This window comes from Cervus canadensis, chromosome 1 (assembly GCF_019320065.1).
Source record: "Cervus canadensis isolate Bull #8, Minnesota chromosome 1, ASM1932006v1, whole genome shotgun sequence".
NCBI classification, from domain to species: domain Eukaryota; kingdom Metazoa; phylum Chordata; class Mammalia; order Artiodactyla; family Cervidae; genus Cervus; species Cervus canadensis.
In genome coordinates this window covers 92,238,145-92,256,617 of record NC_057386.1, presented here as the reverse complement: position 1 = coordinate 92,256,617, position 18,473 = coordinate 92,238,145, and the positions used below count along the sequence as shown (strand labels likewise).

The 18,473-nt window shown below is 39.8% G+C and overlaps 1 protein-coding gene across 5 annotated transcripts in view; it reads right to left on the bottom strand.

The window, feature by feature from the left end:
- Nucleotides 1-18,473, bottom strand: part of NUDT6 (nudix hydrolase 6) — a 67,184-nt gene that overhangs the window by 44,381 nt on the left and 4,330 nt on the right. For all 5 annotated transcript variants that reach the window (XM_043487025.1, XM_043487012.1, XM_043487062.1 and 2 more), the window contains exons 2-3: nt 17,798-18,001; nt 9,672-9,727 (exon numbers count right to left, since the gene is read on the bottom strand). Coding sequence is in view for 3 of the 5 variants with exons in the window: in XM_043487012.1 (XP_043342947.1) it covers nt 9,672-9,727; nt 17,798-18,001 (260 nt within the window). In the remaining 2 variants the exon portion in view is untranslated. The remainder of the gene's footprint in view (nt 1-9,671; nt 9,728-17,797; nt 18,002-18,473) is intronic.

The following is an 18,473-nucleotide window of genomic DNA, read 5'->3' as shown; positions in this document are numbered from 1 at the left end:
CATAGATGGATCTAAAGAATACTTAGTTGAGTGAGTCAGAGAAAGACTAATACAAGATACTAACTGTAAGTGGAATCTAAAAAATAGACATGAATCTATATATATAAAACAGAAACAGATTCATGTAACAAAGTTACTAAAAGGAAACATTGTTGGGAGTGATAAACTAGGAGTAAGGGATTAACGGATACAAAACACTATACATAAAATAGATAAGCAACAAGAATTTACTATTTAGCAGAACTCTGCTCAATATTCTGAAATATTCTTTGTTCAATATTCTGATTTAATTAAAACCTGAAACTAACAATATTTTAAATCAACATATTTTAAAAAAAAAGTTAAAAAAATTCTATCATGCTCTGCACTGCCACTTCATACAAATGGAATTTAAAGAGAGCCAAAGAATCCTAAGCAAAACAAAAACAGTTCTAAGAGGGACGTTTATAGCAATACAATCTTACCCCCGGAAATAAGAAAAATCTCAAATTCACTCCTATATGACAAAATAGAGTTTAAAATAAAGTCTATTACAAAAGACAAAGAAGGATGGTACATAAAGGGATCAATCTAAGAAGGTTTATCATAAATATATATGTCCTGAACATAGGACCACCTCAATATATAAGGCAAATATTAATAGCCATAAAAGAAGACATCAACAGTAATACAATAGTGGAGGACTTTAATAGCCCACTTTCATCAGTGGAAAGATCATCCAGACAGAAAATCAACAGGGAAACACAGGCCTTAAATGACATATTATTCCTGATGGACTTAACTGATACTTATAGAGCATTCCATTCAAAAGCAGCAAATATATATGCTTCTCAAGGGCACATGCAGTGCTCTCCAGGATTGATATTTTGGACCAAAAAGACTCAGTAAATTTACGAAACTTGAAACCATGTCAAGCATCTTTTCCAACTACAATGCTGTGAGGTCAGAAATCAAGTACAGGAAAAACTATAAAAAACAAACACATGGAGGCTAAACAGTATGCTATTAAATAACTAATGGATCACTGAAGAAATCAAAGAAGCAATCAAAAAATGCCTAGAGACAAATAAAAACAAAAATGATGATCCAAAACCTATGGGATGCAGCAAAAGCAGTTCTAAGAGGGAAGTTTAATAGCAATCCAATCTTACTTCCAGAAACAAGAAAAAAATCTCAAATTCATAACCTAGCCTTATACTTAAAGCAACTAGAGAAAGAAGAAAAAATAAAACCTAAAGAGAGGAGAAAAAAAGAAATCATAAAGATTAGAGCAGAAATAAATGAAATAGAGATGAAGAAAATAGCAAAGATCAATGAAACTAAAGCTTGGTTCTTTGAAAAGTTAACTAAATTGATAAATCTTTAGCCAGACTTATCAGGAAAAAAGGGGAAAGGGCTTGAATTAATAATAATAGAAATGAAAAAGCACAAGTTACAACAGACACCATAAAAATACAAAGGATCATAAAGGACTACGACAAGCAACTATATACCAATAAAACAGACATTTTAGAAGAAATGGAAAAATACTTAGAAAGGTATAATTTTCCAAAACCGAGCAGAAGAAACACAAAATATAAACAGATTGTTAACAAGTATTGAAACTGTGATTAAAAACCTCCCAACAAACAAAAGTCCAGGACCTGAAAGGCTTCACAGGCTAATTCTATCAAACATTTAGAGAAGAGTTAACACCCACCCTTTTGAAATTATTCCCCAAAACTGCAGAGGAAGGAACACTCCCAAACTCATTCTATGAGCCCATCATCACCCTGATACCAAAATCAGACAGATATCACAAAAAAAGAAAATTACAGGTCAACATCACTGAATACAGACGCAAAAATCCTCAACATAACACCAGCAATCTGAATTTTATAATATATTAAAAGGGTCATACATCATGATCCAGTGGTATTTATTTCAAGGATATAAGGATTTGTCAATACCTACAAATCAATCAGTGTGATATATCACATTAACAAATTGAAGAATAAAAATATATGACCATCTCAATAGATGCAGAAAAAAGCTTTTGAAAAAAACTTAAACACCCATTTATGGAAAAAAAAAAAAAAAAAACTCTAGAGAGTAGGCACAGAGGGAGCCTACCTCAGTATATAGGAAATATATGACAAACCCATAGCTAACATCACACTCAACAGTAAAAAGCTGAAAGCATTTCCTCTAAGATCAGAAACAAGTCAAGGATGTGCATTCTCACCACTATAATTCAACATCGTTTATGAAGTCCTACTACATCAATCAGAGAAGAAAAGAAATTAACAGGGATCTCAAATGGAAATAAGAAGTAACATTATCACTGACTGCAGATGACATGATACACAGAAAATTCTAAAAATGCTACTGGAAAACTACTAGAGCTCACCAATGAATTCAGTATTAAAGTTTCAGGATACAAAGTGAATACACTGAAATCTGTTGCCTTTCTATACACTAACAATGAAAGACTGGAAAGAGAAATTAAGTAAACAATCCAATTTAACATCAGTATTTAAAAACAGTATGGGACTGACACACGAATAGAAATATAGATCAATGGAACAGGACAGAATGTCCAGAGATAAACCCACACACTTATGTTCACCTAATTATGACAAGGGCTTCTCACATGGTGCAGTGGTAAAGAATACAGCTGTCAATGCAGGAGATGTAAGAGACATGGGTTTGATCTCTGGGTCAAGAATATGGCCTGGAATAGCAAATGGCAACCCACTCCAGCAATCTTGCCTTGAAAATTACATGGACAGAGGAGTCTGGCGGGCTACATTCCATGAGGTTGCAAAGACTTGGACATGACTAAGCACACATACACACACTCTATGATAAAGGAGGCAAGAATATACAATGGAGAAAAAGACAGTGGTTCCCAGAAAACTGGACAGCTACATATAGAAGAATGAAATTAGAATACTCCCTGACACCACACAGAAAAATAAGCTCAAAATGGATTAAAGACCTAAATATAAGGCCAGATACTATAAAACTCTTAGAGGAAAACACAGGCAGAACACTCTGACACAAATCACAGCAAGATCTTTTCTAACCCATCTCATAATGAAAATGAAAAGAAAATAAACAAATGGAACCTAATGAAACTTAAAAGCTTTTGCAGAGCAAAGGAAAAACCATAAACAAAATGAAAAGACAACCTACAGAATGGGAGAAAATATTTGAAAATGATGAGACCAACAAGGGCTTAATTTCCAAAATATAACTTGAACAACTCAGTAACACAAAACCAACAACCCAATTGAAAAAGGGACATAGCACCTAAATAGATATTTCTCCAGAGAAGAAATACAGACATCCAATAAGCACATGAAAAGATGCTCAACACTGCTAGTTACTAGAGAAGTGCAGATTAAAACTACAACGAGGTACCACTTCACACCAATCAAAATAGCCACTGCTAAAAACTATATAAATAACAAATGCAGGAGGGGATGTGAAGAAAAGGGGATCTTTCTACTCTATTGCTGGGAATATAAGTTGGTAGAGCCACTATGGAAAACAGAATGGAAGTTCCTCAAAAAACTAAAAATAGAATTACCATGTGATGCAGCAAAATGCAAATTCAAAAAGATACTTGCATGTTTATGTTCACAGCAGCACTACTTACAATAGCCCAGTCACGGAAACAACCTAAATGACCTTCCACACATGAATGAATAAAGATGTGGTAGTTCCAGTTTAAGACGGCAGAATAGAAGGATGGGTGCTTATCTTCTCCTGTGAGAACACCAAAATCGCAACTAGCTATTGAATAACCATTGAAAGGAGGATACTGGAACCCACCAAAAAAAGATATCCCACATCCAAAGACAAAGAAGAAGCTGCAGAGAGATAGTAGGAGGGGCGTAATCACAATAAAATAAAATCCCATGACCACCCAGTGGGTGATCCACAATACCAAAGAAGTTCTCCCACTGTTGTGCAGGTTCTGAACCCCACATCAGGGTTCCCAGCCTGGGGATCTGGAAAAGGGACTGGGAATCCCCAGGTAATTTGACCTTGAAGGCCAGTGGGATTTGATTACAGGACTTCCACAGGACTGGGGGAAACAAGGACTCCAGTCTTGGAGGGCACAAACAAAACCTTGCCTATACCAGGACCAAGAAGAAAGGAGCAGTGACTCCACAGGATACTAACCAAAACCCCTGCTAGTGTTGGAGGGTCTCCTGTGGAGGTGTGGGTTAGCAGGGGCTCATCACTGGGACTGGAGCACCGGCAGTAGTAGTCATGGAAGGTCCCCCTTAGTATAAGCCCTCCTGGGGGTCACCATTAACCCTACTACAGAGCCCTTCTCAGATCACTGCCTTGTTGTGGCAAAGGGCCTTGTGTAACTCAATGAAGCTATGAGCCATGCTATGTAGGGCCACCCAAGACAGATGGGTCACAGTGGAAAGTCCTGACAAAACATGATCCACTGGAGGAGGGAATGGCAAATCATCCCAGTATACTTGCCATGAGAATTTCATGAACTGTATAAAAAGACAAAAAGATATGACACTAAAGGATTAGTCCCCCAGGCCAGAAGGTGTCCAATATGCTACTGGGAAAGAGCAGAGGACACCTACTAAAGATGTCCCAGAAAGAATGAAGTGGCTTGGCCCCAAAGTGGAAATGATGCTCAGTTGTGGATGTGTCTGGTGATGAAAGTAAAATTTGATGCTGCAAAGAACAGTATTGCATAGGAACCTGGAATATTAGGTCCATGAATCAAGGTAAATTGGACATGGTCAAGCAGGACATGGCTAGAGTAAACACCGACAACTTAGGAATCCATGAACTAAAATGGATGGGAATGGACGAATTTAATCCAGAAGACCACTGTATCGACTACTGTGGGCAAGAATCCCTTAGAAGAAATGGAGCAGTCCTCATTATCAACAAAAGAATCTGAAATGCCATCCTTGGGTGCAACCTCAATAACCACAGAATGATCCGGGTTTGTTTCCAAGGCAAGCCATTCAACATCACAGTAATTCAAGTCTATGCCCCTACCACCAATGCCGAAGAAGCTGAAGTTGATCAGTTCCTTGAAGACCTAGAAGATCTCCTAGAACTAACATCAAAAAAACATGTTCTATTCATCACTGGGGATTGGAATGCAAAAGTAGGAAGTCAAGATACCTGGAGTAACAGGCAAGTTTGGTCTTGGAGCACAAAATGAAGCAGGGCAAAGGCTAACTGAATTCTGCCAAGAGAATGCACTGGTCATAGCAAACATCCTTTTGCAACAATATAAGAGACGACTTTACAAAACAGACATCACCAAAGGGTCAATACTGAAATCAAATTGATTACATTCTTTGTAGCCGAAGATGGAGAAGCTCTTTGCTGCTGCTACTGCTGCTAAGTCACTTCAGTTGTGTCCGACTCTGTGCGACCCCATAGATGGCAGCCCACCAGGCTCTCCCGTCCCTGGGATTCTCCAGGCAAGAACAATGGAGTGGGTTGCCATTTCTTTCTCCAATGCAGGAAAGTAAAAAGTGAAAGTGAAGTTGCTCAGTCGTGTCCGACTCTTAGCGACCCCATGGACCACAGCCTACCAGGCTCCTCCGTCCATGAGATTTTCTAGGCAAGAGTACTGGAGTGGGGTGCCATTGCCTTCTCTGGGAGAAGCTCTTTAGAGTCAGCAAAATCAAGACCTGGAGCTGACTGTGGCTCAGATCAGCTTCTCAAAGCAAAATTCAGGCTTAAACTATAGAAAGCAGGGAAAAGCACCAGGCTAGCCAGGTATGACTTAAATCCCCTATGAATATGCAGTGGAGGTGATGAATAGATTCAAGGGATTAGAACCAGTAAACAGTATGCCTGAAGAACTATGGACAGAGGTCTGTAATATAGTACAGAAGGCAGTGAACAAACTCACCCCAACAAGAAGGCAAAGTGGTTATCTGAAGAGGAAAAGTGAAAAGCAAGGGAGAAAGGGAACGGTATATCCAGCTAAACGCAGAGTTCCAGAGAACAGCAAGGAGAGACAAGAAGGCCTTCTTCAATGAATGATGCAAAGAAAAACAGAAAAACAACAGAATGAGAAAGACTAGAGCTTCAGGAAAATTGGAAATATCAAGGGAAGAATTCATCCAAAGATGGGCACAATAAAGGACAGAAACAATAGTGACCTAGTAGAAGTCAAAGAGATTAAGAAGAGATGGAAAGAATGCATGAAGAACTGTACAAAAAAGACCCTAAATAACCAGATAACCACAATGGTATGGTTACTCACCCAGAGCCAGACATTCTGGAGTGTGAAGTCAAGTGGGCCTTAAAAAGCACTGCTGTCAATAAAGTTAGTGGATGTGATGGAATTCCAGTAGAGCTATTTAAAACCCCCAAAGATAATGCTATCAAAGTGCTGCACTCAACATGTCCACAAATCTGGAAGACTTAGCAGTGGCCATAGGACTGGAAAAGGTCAATCCTCATCCCAGTCCCAAGAAGGACGGTACTAAAGAATGTTCAAACCACTGGACAATTGTACTCATTTCCCATGCTAGTAAAGTAAGGCAAAGTCAAACCGCTCAGTCATGTCTGACTCTTTGCAACCCCATGAACTGTAGCCTGCCAGGCTCCTCTGTCCATAGGATTTTCAAGGCAAGAATACTGGAGTGGGTTGCCATTTAAGATCATGCTTAAAATCTTGCATGGTATGCTTCAGCATTACATGAACCAAGAACTTCCAGATATCCAAGCTGGGTTTAGAAAAGGCAGAGGAACCAGAAATCAAATTGCCAACATTTGCTGGATCATAGAGAAAGCAAAGGAATTCCCAGAAAAACATCTACCTGTTTCACTACGCTAAAGCCTTGCACTGTGTGGATCATAACAAACTGTGGAAAAATCTCAAAGAGATGGGAATATTAGACCTCTTACCTCTCTCCTGAGAAACATGTTTGCAAGTCAAGAAGCAACAGTTAGAACCGTGTATGGAACAACTGGCTGGTTCAGGATTGAGAAAGGAGTATGACAAGGCTGTCTGTTGTCACCCTGTTTATTTAACTTATACACAGAGCACATCATGGGAAATGCCAGGCTGGATGTTACAACCTAGAGTCAAGATTGGCAGGAGAAACATCAACTACCTCATGTATGCAGATGATACCACTCTAATGGCAAAAAGCAAAGAGGAACTAAAGAACCTCTTGATGAGGGTGAAGGAGGAAATTGAAAAAGCCTGCTTAAAAGTAAATACCCTAAAAACTAAGATCATGGCATCTGGCCCCATCACTTCATGGCAAGTAGAAGGGGAAAGGATGGAAGAAGTAAAAGACATCCTCTTCTTGGGCTCTAAAATCACTGCGGATGGGGACTGGAGTCATGAAATCAGAAGACAAATGCTTCTTGGCATGAAAGGTATGACAAGCCTAGAGAGTGTATTGAAAAGCAAAGATATCCCTTTGCTGACAAAGGTCCATATAGTTAAGGTTATAGTCTTTCCAATGACCATATATGGTTGTGAGAGTTGAACCATAGAGAAGGCAGAGTGCAGAAGAATTGATGCCTTTGAACTGTGGTGCTGAAGACTCTTGAAGAGTCCCTTGGACAGCAAGAAGATCAAACCAGTCTGTCTTAAAGGAAATCAACCCTGAATATTCACTGGAAGGACTGATGCTGAAGCTACAATATTTTGGTCACCTGATGCGAACAGTCGACTCACTGGAAAAGACCTTGGATGCTGCGAAAGATCGAAGGCAGAAGAAGGTGTCAGAGGATGAGATGGCTGGATGGCACCACTGATGCAATGGATATGAACTTGGGCAAACTCTGGGAGATGGTGTGGGACAGGGAGGCCTGGCCTGCTGCAGTTCATGGGGTGGCAAAGAGTCGGACAGAACTGGGCAACTGAACAACAGCAAAAACAGAGCCCTTAGACCCCAGGGCTGGGTCTCCTCAGGCCAAACAACTAACAAGGAGGGAGCACAACTCCACCCATAAGCAGATAATTGGATAAAAGATTTACCAGCAAGGTCCTACCCACCAGAGCAAGACAGAAGAAGTAAGAAGAACCACAGTTCATGAGAGCTAGAACAAAAACCATATTAAAGAAAGCTAATCAGGATGAAAAAGCAGAAATTTATGTCCCAGAGGAAGGGACAAGATAAAACCCCCCCAAAAACAACTAAATGAAGGAGATAGGCAACCTTCCAGAAAAAGAATTCAAGACTCTCACTTAGATTTGATGGAGAAATCAAGCTTTCCAGACAAGTAAAGTTAAGAGAATTCAGCACCACCAAACCAGCTTTACCATAAATGTTAAAGGAACTTTCTAGGCAGTAAACAGAAGAGAAGGAAAAGACCTACAGAAAATAAACCCAAAACAATTAAGAAAATGGTAATAGGATCATATATATCAATAATTATCTTAAAGGTAAATGGATTAAATGTATCAAACAAAAGACATACACTGGCTGGGTCAATGAAAACGTGTGCATGTATGCACTTTCACTTACCACATCACTCTGCTTGACACCCCCAAACTGTATGTAATTATTCTATTGTTAGATTAATCATGTTTCCATTATGGTTTGCAACTGTAATTATCTTTTATTTTTTGTCTGGCTATTGACTGTGAAGACTGATCAAAATATTTTACAGGTGTGATTATGTAACTATTACTCACTTAATACTGTTGTATCATGATTGGTCAACAGAAAATATAATAGAATTCTGTATCACCAAAGCTACCATTTAATAGAAAAACCTGTAAAAAGATGTGGTACATATATATATACACATAATAGAATACTACTCATCCATAAAAAAAGAACAAGACAGGGCTTCCCTGGTTGTCCAGTGGTTAAGAATCTGCCTTGCAATGCAAGGGACACTGGCTTGACCTCTGGTACTGAAGGGTCCCATATGCTGTGGAGCTGCCGAGCCCGTGTGGAACAATAATGAGCCAGCACTCTGGAGCCTGCAAGCTGCAACATGCTACAACTACTGAAGCCTGAGCACTGGACCTGTGCTCTGTAACAAGAGAAGCCACCTCAATGAGAAGGCTGCACACTACAATGCAAAGTAGCCCCTGCTCAGAACAACTGAAGAAAGCCTGCATGCAGCAATGAAGATCCACCACAGTCAAAAGATTAAATAACCTTTGGGAAAAAAAAAGAATGAAATAATGCTACTTGCAGCAACATGAATGGAACTAGAGATTATCACACTACGTAAAGTCAGAAAGATAAATACTATATGCAATCATTCATATGTGGATTCTAAAATATGATACAAACTGATCTATGAAACTGAAACAGAATCATGGACATACAGAACAAACTGGTGGTTGCCACAGGGGAGGCGGTTGGGGGAGAGATGGAGATTGGAGTTAGCAGATGTATGCTTTTATACATAGAATGAATAAACAACTAGGCTCTACTTTATAGCACAAGGAACTATACTCAATATCCTTTGATAAACTTTAATGGAATAGACAAAAAAGAAATGTGTATGTATGTATAATTGAATCACTGCTACACAGCAGAAATTAACACACTGTAAATCAACCATATGTCAATAAAAATACTGACTGCAGTAAATTAAAAAATCTATAATTTTTTAAGCAAATCAAAGTTTCCACACATTATTTTTCTCTACACAGAAGTAAACATTTAGAAAGAAACTATAAAGAAGAAGCAACTTACTTTATTTCGATCTTGGACGACCAGTATTTTTCCAGTATTTTCATCAAATACAGCTCCTGTTGGGGGAAAAAGATAATCGAGAAATATGAATTTCCTTCACCTCAGATTACTCCCACACTATTACCTGTGGTCATCTGAAGGCCTAGTTCAAATAACCACCTCATCCATGAAGAGTTAACTTCAGTAAGAAACCAATTGCTCAGTCATCTTGGGTCTTTTAATGGCTGAAAGTAACAACGATGGTTCTAGCATATGCTATCTTACAGAATAATCATTTGTATCTCCTTCTCTAGATCATCTATTCCTGATGATACAGTTAAAATATTCTTTCTATTAAGCATTTAGTGTCCAATTTTAAGTGCTTAAAAATATCCATTGAATCAATGGATTGATTTTTCCATTCTGATATTTATTCCTTGAATCACTATGTATAAACATGATCCAAATCTCAAATATCTCAACATTCAGTTCAAGACTCTTCCTTAAAGTCACTTAAATTCCCTTATCACATTATGTACACAACTTTATAACTTACCAATATGTTGCTACAGAATACTTTTTAATCAACAGTTTATATTTTTAAAGTTCTAGACCATTTCTTTGATTTATTCATTCAACATATACACTGCCCAGCACACTAGGCATTTTGCTAGATATTAGGGGCACAAAAATTAGTTTTTTCTGTCCTTGGGTAATGCTAGGTCAAAAATAAAAATGACAACTTTAATGATCCAGAGCTTCCCTGATAGCTCAGTTGGTAAAGAATCCACCTGCAATGCAGGAGGCCCGGGTTCGATTCCTGGGTCGGGAAGATCTGCTGGAGTAGGGATAGACTACCCACTCCAGTATTCTTAGGCTTCCCTTGTGGCTCAGCTGGTAAAGAATCTGCCTGCAATATGGGAGACCTGGGTTTGATCCCTAGGTTGGGAAGATACCCTGGAGAAGGGAAAGGCTACCCACTCCAGTATTCTGGCCTGGAGAATTCCAGACTGCAGTCCATGGGGTCACAGAGTCAGACACTACTGAACAACTTTCACGTAAAGATCTGCATTTTCTTTAAAGGCTATAATTTAAACATTATTTGTATTTATATAATGTAGGAAGATATTGTTAAAAATATATTTTCTATTCATTCATTCAATATTAATTGAGCTCCTATATATACTACATGTAGGTTCTATATTTATAGTACATGAATTGAGATCTTTTTTTGTGTCAGGCACTTTTCCAATTGCTAAGGATACAGTCTCAAAGAATCATACACAACCGAGCAACTGAACCACAAGGATACAGTGGTGAACAAAATGCCCTATCATTATGAGGCTCTTATTCTGAGGCTGGTACGAGAAGGTTACAAATGAAAAATAAATTATGTAGAACATGTGTGCAAGCTAAGCTGATTCAGTAGTGTCTGATTTTTTGCGACCCTATGGACTGTAGCCACCAGGTTCCTCTGCCCATGGGATTCTCCAGGCAAAAACACTGAAGTGGGTTGCCATTTCCTACTCCAGGGTATCTTTCCCACCCAGGGATAGAACCTCTGTTACTTCTCCTGCATTGGCAGGTGGATTATTTACCACTAGCGCCACCTGGTGATGGTAGTCACTTGGTCGTGTAGTACTCTGCAATCCCATGGACTGTGGCCCACCAGGCGCTTCTGTCCATGCAATTATCCAGGGAAGGATACTGGAGTCAGTTGCCATTTCCTACTCCAGAGGATCTTCCTGATCCAGGGATTGAACCCAAATCTCCTGTGTCTCCTGCCTGGCAGGTGAATTCTTTACCACTGCACCACCTGGGAAGCTCATATAGAACATGCTGCTGCTGCTGCTAAGTCACGTCAGTGAGTTGGTAATAAATATTACAGATACAATACAGTAGGGGATAGATATATGCAACAAACGGAAGAATTTTCTCTGAAATTTAAACATCCCATTTTAGCACTTCAAAGTCAAGAAAGAAAACCAGAAAGTGAGATAATTAACATTAATGTTGGCTTCTATTAGAAAATATAAACTATACTTGGTTGAGTGGGCCCTAGGAAGCATTACTACAAACAAAGCTAGTAGCAGTGATGGAATTCCAGATGAGCTATTTAAAATCCTAAGAGATGATGCTGTTAAAGTGCTGCACTCAACATGCCAGCATATTTGGAAAACAGCAGTGGCCACAGGACTAGAAAAGGTCAGTTTCACTCCAATTCCAAAGAAGAGCAATGCCAAAGAATGTTCAAACCACCATACAATTTCACTCATTTCACATCCTAGCAAGGTAATGCTCCAAATCTTTCAGGCTAAGCTTCAACAGTATGTGAACTGAAAACTTCTGTTATGTACAAGGTGGATTTAGAAAAGGCAGCAGAACCAGCCATCAAATTGCCAAAATCCACTGGATCATAGAAAAAGGGAATTCCAGAAAAACATCTACTTCTGCTTCACTGACTACGCTAAAACCCTTGACTGTGTGGATCACAACAAACTGTGGAAAATCCTTAAAGAGATGGGAATACCAGACCACCTAACCTGCCTCCTGAGAAATCTGTATGCAGGTCAAGAAACAACAGTTAGAACTGGACATGGAACAATGGACTGGTTCAAAATGGGGAAAGGAGTATGTTAAGGCTATATACTGTTACCCTGCTTATTTAACTTATATACAGTGTACATCATGTGAAATGCCAGGATGGATGAAGCACAAGCTGGAATCTAAGATTGAGGGTGAAATATCAACAACCTCAGATATGCAGATGATACCAGTTTAATGGCAGACAGTGAAGAGCTAAAGAGCCTCTTGAGGAGCATGCAAGAGGAGTGTGAAAAAGCTGGTTTAAAACTCAACATTTGAAAAACTAAGATCATGGCATCCCATCCCATAACTTCATGGCAAACAGCTGGGGAGAAAGTAGAAACAGTGGCAGATTTTATTTTCTTGGGCTTCAAAATCACTGTTGATGGCAACTATAGGCATGAAATTAAAAGATGCTTGCTCCTTGGAAGAAAGCTATACAAACCTAGAGAGCATATAAAAAGCAGAGACATCACTTTGCTGACAAAAGTCTGTATAGTCAAAGCTATGGTTTTTTCCAGTAGTCATGTACAGGTGTCAGCACTGGACCACAAAGAAGGCTCAACACCAAAGAATTGATGCTTTTGAACTGTAGTGCTGGAAAAGACCCTCACAGTCCCTTGGACTGCAAGGAGATCAAACCAGTCAATCCTAAAGGAAATCAACCCTGAATACTCATTGGACAGACTGATGCTGGAGCTCTAATATTCTGGCCAGCTGATACAAACAGCCAACTCATTGGAAAAGACCCTGGATGCTGGGAAAGATTGAGGGCAGGAGGAGAAGGGGGTGACAGAGGATGAGATGGCTGGATGACATCAATGACTCAATAAGACATGAGTTTGAGCAAACTGCAGGAGACAGTGAAGGACAGGGAAGCCTGAAGTGCTCTAGTCCATGGCGTCACAAAGAGTTGGAAATATCTTAGCAACTTAACAACAAATAATTTAACTGGACTTTACATGAGTTGAATGCCAAAGAAATACCAAGAAAATCTACTCTTAATTTTTGTTAATTTGTCATTACACAAATCAAACTTTTCCCTGCTGCTGCTGCTAAGTCGCTTCAGTCGTGTCTGACTCTGTGCGACCCCACAGACGGTAGCCCACCAGGTTCCATCGTCCCTGGGATTCTCCAGGCAAGAATATTGGAGTGGGCTGCCATTTCCTACTCCAATGAATGAAAGTAAAAAGTGAAAGTGAAGTCGCTCAGCTAGCTGTGTCCGACTCTTCGAGACCCCATGGATTGCAGCCTACCAGGCTGGCTCCTCCATCCATGGGATTTTCCAGGCAAGAGTACTGGAGTGGGGTGCCATTGCCTTCTCTGGAACTCTTCCCTGGTTCACTATAAACATGAGGCGAAAACAGCACTGTTAAACACAATGTGAGCGACCTCTGCTGGTCACAACATAGAAGCTAAGTAAACCCAAAGAAACAGTGAAAACAGGGAAACAGTGGAAACGACAGACTATTTTGGGGGGCTCCAAAATCACTGCAGATAGTGACTGCAGCCATGAAATTAAAATACATTTGCTCCTTGGAAGAAAAGTTTGACCAACCTAGACAGCATATTAAGCAGAGACATTACTTTGCCAACAAAGGTCCATCTAGTCAAAGCTATGGTTTTTCCAGTGGTCATGTATGGATGTGAGAGTTGGACTATAAAGAAAGCTGAACACCGAAGAATTGATGCTTTTGAACTGTGGTGGTGGAGAAGACTCTTGAGAGTCCCTTGGACTGCAAGGAGATCCAACCAGTCCATCCTAAAGGAGATCAGTCCTGAATATTCATTGGAAGGACTGATGCTAAAGCTGAAAGTCCAATACTTTGGCCACTTGATGTGAAGAGCTGACTCATTTGAAAAGACCCTGATGCTGGGGAAAGATGGACGGTGGGAGGAAAAGGGGATGACAGAGGATGAGATGGTTGGATGCCATCACTAACTCAATGGACATGAGTTTGAGTAAACTCCGGGAGTTGGGGATGGACAGGCAGGCCTGGCATGCTGCAGTTCATGGGGTCATAGAGAGTCAGACATGACTGAGTGACTGACTGAAGTGAACTGAAACCCAAAGAGATTAGGGATTCAATTATCATATTATGATGACTAGACAGGTACTATACTATTTTTAATAAAAATCCTGTGTGTGGTATAGTTTTGAGTGCCCAACTTCTCAAAGCCTTAAAATGATGTCCTTTCTGGGTCACAAGCAGGTACTCTCGCTGTCCAATACTGTACCTTCACCACACAACTGCCTTTTCAGAAGGCTGACATTACCATTTGAAGATCTATCCAACCATTCATTCAAGAAATATTTATTGAGGACCTAGGTTATACCAGACACTGTATTTTTGCAAGCATGCTCAGCTGTATCCACCTCTTTGCAACTCCATGGATTGCAGCCTGCCAGGCTTCTCTGTGCATGGAATTCCCCAGGCAAGAATACTGGATTGGGTTGCCATTCCCTTCTCCAGGGTATCTTCCTGGCCCAGGAATCAAACTTGTGTCTTCTGTGTCTCCTGCATTGGCAGGCAAATTCTTTACCACTCTGCCACCCGGGAAGCTTGACACTGTGTTTAGTCTGAGGATTAAGAGGTAAACAAGACATAAAATATTTGCCTTCCTGGACTTCACATTATTGTTGGGACAATTAAGGACATGATAATTTCAAATTGTGATAAGTTCTACAAACAAAAACAGAGCTGGGAACTTCCCTGGTGGTCCAGTGGCTAAGACTCCATGCTCCCAATACAGAGGGCTTGGGTTTGATCCCTGGTGGGGGAACTAGATCCCACATGCCACAACTAAGGCTTCGCACGCTGCAACTAAGACCTGGCATGGCCAAATAAATTAAAAAAAAAAAAAAAAAACAGAGCTGGATAAAGGATGATGAGATTGGCAGGTGGGAGGACTATTTTATGCAGGAAGGTCAGAAACTTTTCTGAGGAGATATTTCAGCTCTAAAGAGCTCAATACACAAAGCCCTCTGGAAGAGCACTGCAGGAAGAGAAGCCAGTAGGTTTAAAAGCTCAGAGACAGATAGAAGCTTGCTGTTTGAAGACAGTAGGAAAGCCATAGCTCACTCCATTGCAATGTAGAGGAGGAAAGATTTTTTTCCCTTTACTTACTTCAGCTCTGTGTCTGAGACCTGAGCTGAATTGACATATGACAGATTAATGGATAAGAAATATGTACATTTCATTTGGTGTTAATATTACCATGTGGCCTGGGTGGAGGTCTCCACAGAAATGAAAACCTCCTCAAAGTGTTTAGACCCAGGGGCTTATATACCATTCTAGGAAAGAGGGAAAAATTGTGCAGAAATGACAAAAGAAAGAGGGCTTTGTTCTAGGGGCGGTAAACGGTAAAAAAAAAAAAAAAAAAAAAAAGTGCCAAGGAATTAACTATATGGGGAAACTAGCAGAATATAATGGTTGTTTTCATAAGGTTTGTACTGATGGTAAAGAATCTGTCCGTACTGCGGGAGACACCAGTTCGATCCCTGGGTTGGAAAGATCCCTTAGAGAAGGAAATGGCAACCTACCCCAGTATTCAGGCCTGGAGGATTCCATGGACAGAGGAACCTGGAGGGCTACAGTCCACGGGGTTGCAAAGAGTCAGACATGACTGAGTGATTAACACCTTTTTTACCTGTTATCTCATAAGGTTTGTACAGATTTATCTCAATGTCAACTTCCCATCTCTGGTGATAATGTTCTCCTCTTTATGATAGAAAAAATTTATGCCCTGCTTTTAGGTAGAAAGGGTCAGGCAGAGAGCCCTTCCTGCTATCTCTCAATTGTCTTCACTTTGGCATATTTGAGGGTGGTATGTTCTGACTTCCTTAACCAGCTACATCTTGTAGCTTTTAACAAAAAAATGTCAACTATGTTCTCTTCATCTAAAAAAAACTGTATCTTTCTAGAAAAATGTCTTACAGTATCTTCTGACCCCTATGGCCACTTCAAATCCTGGTTATTCTTCAAAACTCTGGTCAAGTTCCAGATCTCTCATCCCCTAAACTCCTATGGCATATCTTAACCATAATATATAGTACTTATTTATAAACAAGTTCTTCATAGGTGATTCTATATGCATGTATTACCAATTCTCTAGTACTAACTGGAAACTCTAATTTGAAAGTCTGTACCAATGAGCTGATAATTATGTCTTTCTTAAGCAGTGTAAGACTGTCATCAAATTTTCAAGGGGTCTTTTGAAGCAGAGATGAATGGAAAGCTGAATTGCCTCTATTTGCTACAGGGTAGTGAGACCGTGGACAGAGAAAACACTAGAAATCCTTGAACAACTCCTTAGAAGACTCTGAAGATGAGAACTACCTTTCAAAACTTACTAATTATATGAAGGCAAATGATGCTATTATTAATAAATTACAATACACATTACTACCTTGTAATAAATTAGAAGGATTCTTTCCTATTTTCATTTTTCTGAAAACCTGAGAGTTTTCTTAACCCTTGTTCTCAAAGGGTCATCCTAGAGAACCAGCATCAATACCAGCAGCTGCAGCTGCAGAGAATTTATTTGAATGGCAATTTTCGGGCCCTACCTCAGATCAAATGAATTAAAAACTCCTGAGGCTGGGGCCCAGCAATCTGCTTCAACAACCCCTCCAGGTGATTCTGATGTACTCTATAGTCTTACCTGGAAAATTCCGTGGACAGAAGAGCCTGGCGGACTACAGTCCATGGAGTCAGAGAGTCAGATACGAGTGTGTAAGCATGTGCACACACAATTTGAGAATTCCTGTCTTAACTCAAAGCACTCAAGCTAACCACTGACTTCAAAATTCTTTATTTAAATTATACTATTTTACACAACTGTTTGGCACAATGACTTCCTTAAGTCAAATATCTTTAAGAAGTAATGGCCAACCAACATAATACTGCAATTTTCCTTACTAACACATATATATGGAATCTAAAAAGTAAATAAATTTTTTAAAAAAGTCATGTTCAAATCACTGAGAAACTGGTTTGCTTTACCTTAAATTCAACTTTACAGTTTTATTAAATCACACAATTCATACTAACATGCTGTACCATAATGAAATGATCTATTCCTGGATCCCAATTAACTATTCCTCCTTCAGCAGTGAAGTTCAAATGTCTGTGTAAAACATGTTCAAACATATCCTTTGGAAAACTAAACTTGCTTGTTCTCTGTGCTGCCCTCTGCTGATTCATAAGGCAAACTTCATCTCTTTAAAGCACTAGCGCTCCAGTTGGAAGGAAGATAATCATTTAATCAAATTATTCATTCCACATGAATAAAGTGTGGCTCAGATGGTAAAGAGCCTGCCTGCAATGTGGGAGACCCGGGTTCAATTCCTGGGTAGGGAAGAGTCCCCTGGTGAAGGGAATGGCAACCCACTCCAGTGTTCTTGCCTTGAAAATCCTATGGACGGAGGAGCCTGGCGGGCTATAGGCCATGGGGTCGCAAAGAGTCGGACACGACCGAGCAACTTCACTTTCAGCTGGAAGAAGAAATGAGGTAGCCCTCTAACAGTTGATTCTGATTATCTTCAGTTTGAGACTGACCTGCAACTCCCACTTGATGTGTAGCGTATCCTGGTAACCTGCTGGGCCCATCTCCCAGCCACAGAGACAGCACAGATGAATTCAATTCCGCGTGGTGAAAGCAGAAGCCCAGGGAAGCGGCAGGGGCAATAAATCGACTCTGGAGGATGGGAATGTGCAGCCACACTGCTACCTTACCTTCTGATCTCCATTTCTGTACTGCAGCTGAAACGCAGAAAACAGACATCTATAAATATTTTCCAGAGAGAAAACTGGAATAAATTAAAACTCATCTCTGGGTGTCACTTCCTCCAGTAAGTCATATTTAAGCTCCACTTGGTGGGTGGTGGTGGAGGGGGTGAGGGGGGATCCCATAAATGTCCTGTTAACATACCTCAGCAGCATAATTTCCCCACCATTTCTTAAAAATGAAGTCAATATAGCGATGATCTTTATACATCATCTGACAATACCTGACATACAATTGGTGCTCAATAATTGTAGAACGCACAAACCTATTTAAATTACTGTTCCAATGCTGTTCTTTTTAACAATGAGTTTTAGTCTTTATAAATGATTACCAAGAGCTTTTATTTACTGTCTCAAATATGTATGTGGTTTTTTTGGTTTATACATTTTGAGGTGGTTAAAAATTAACTTTGCTTTTAAATAATGTATGGTAGTTCTAGAAAAATTT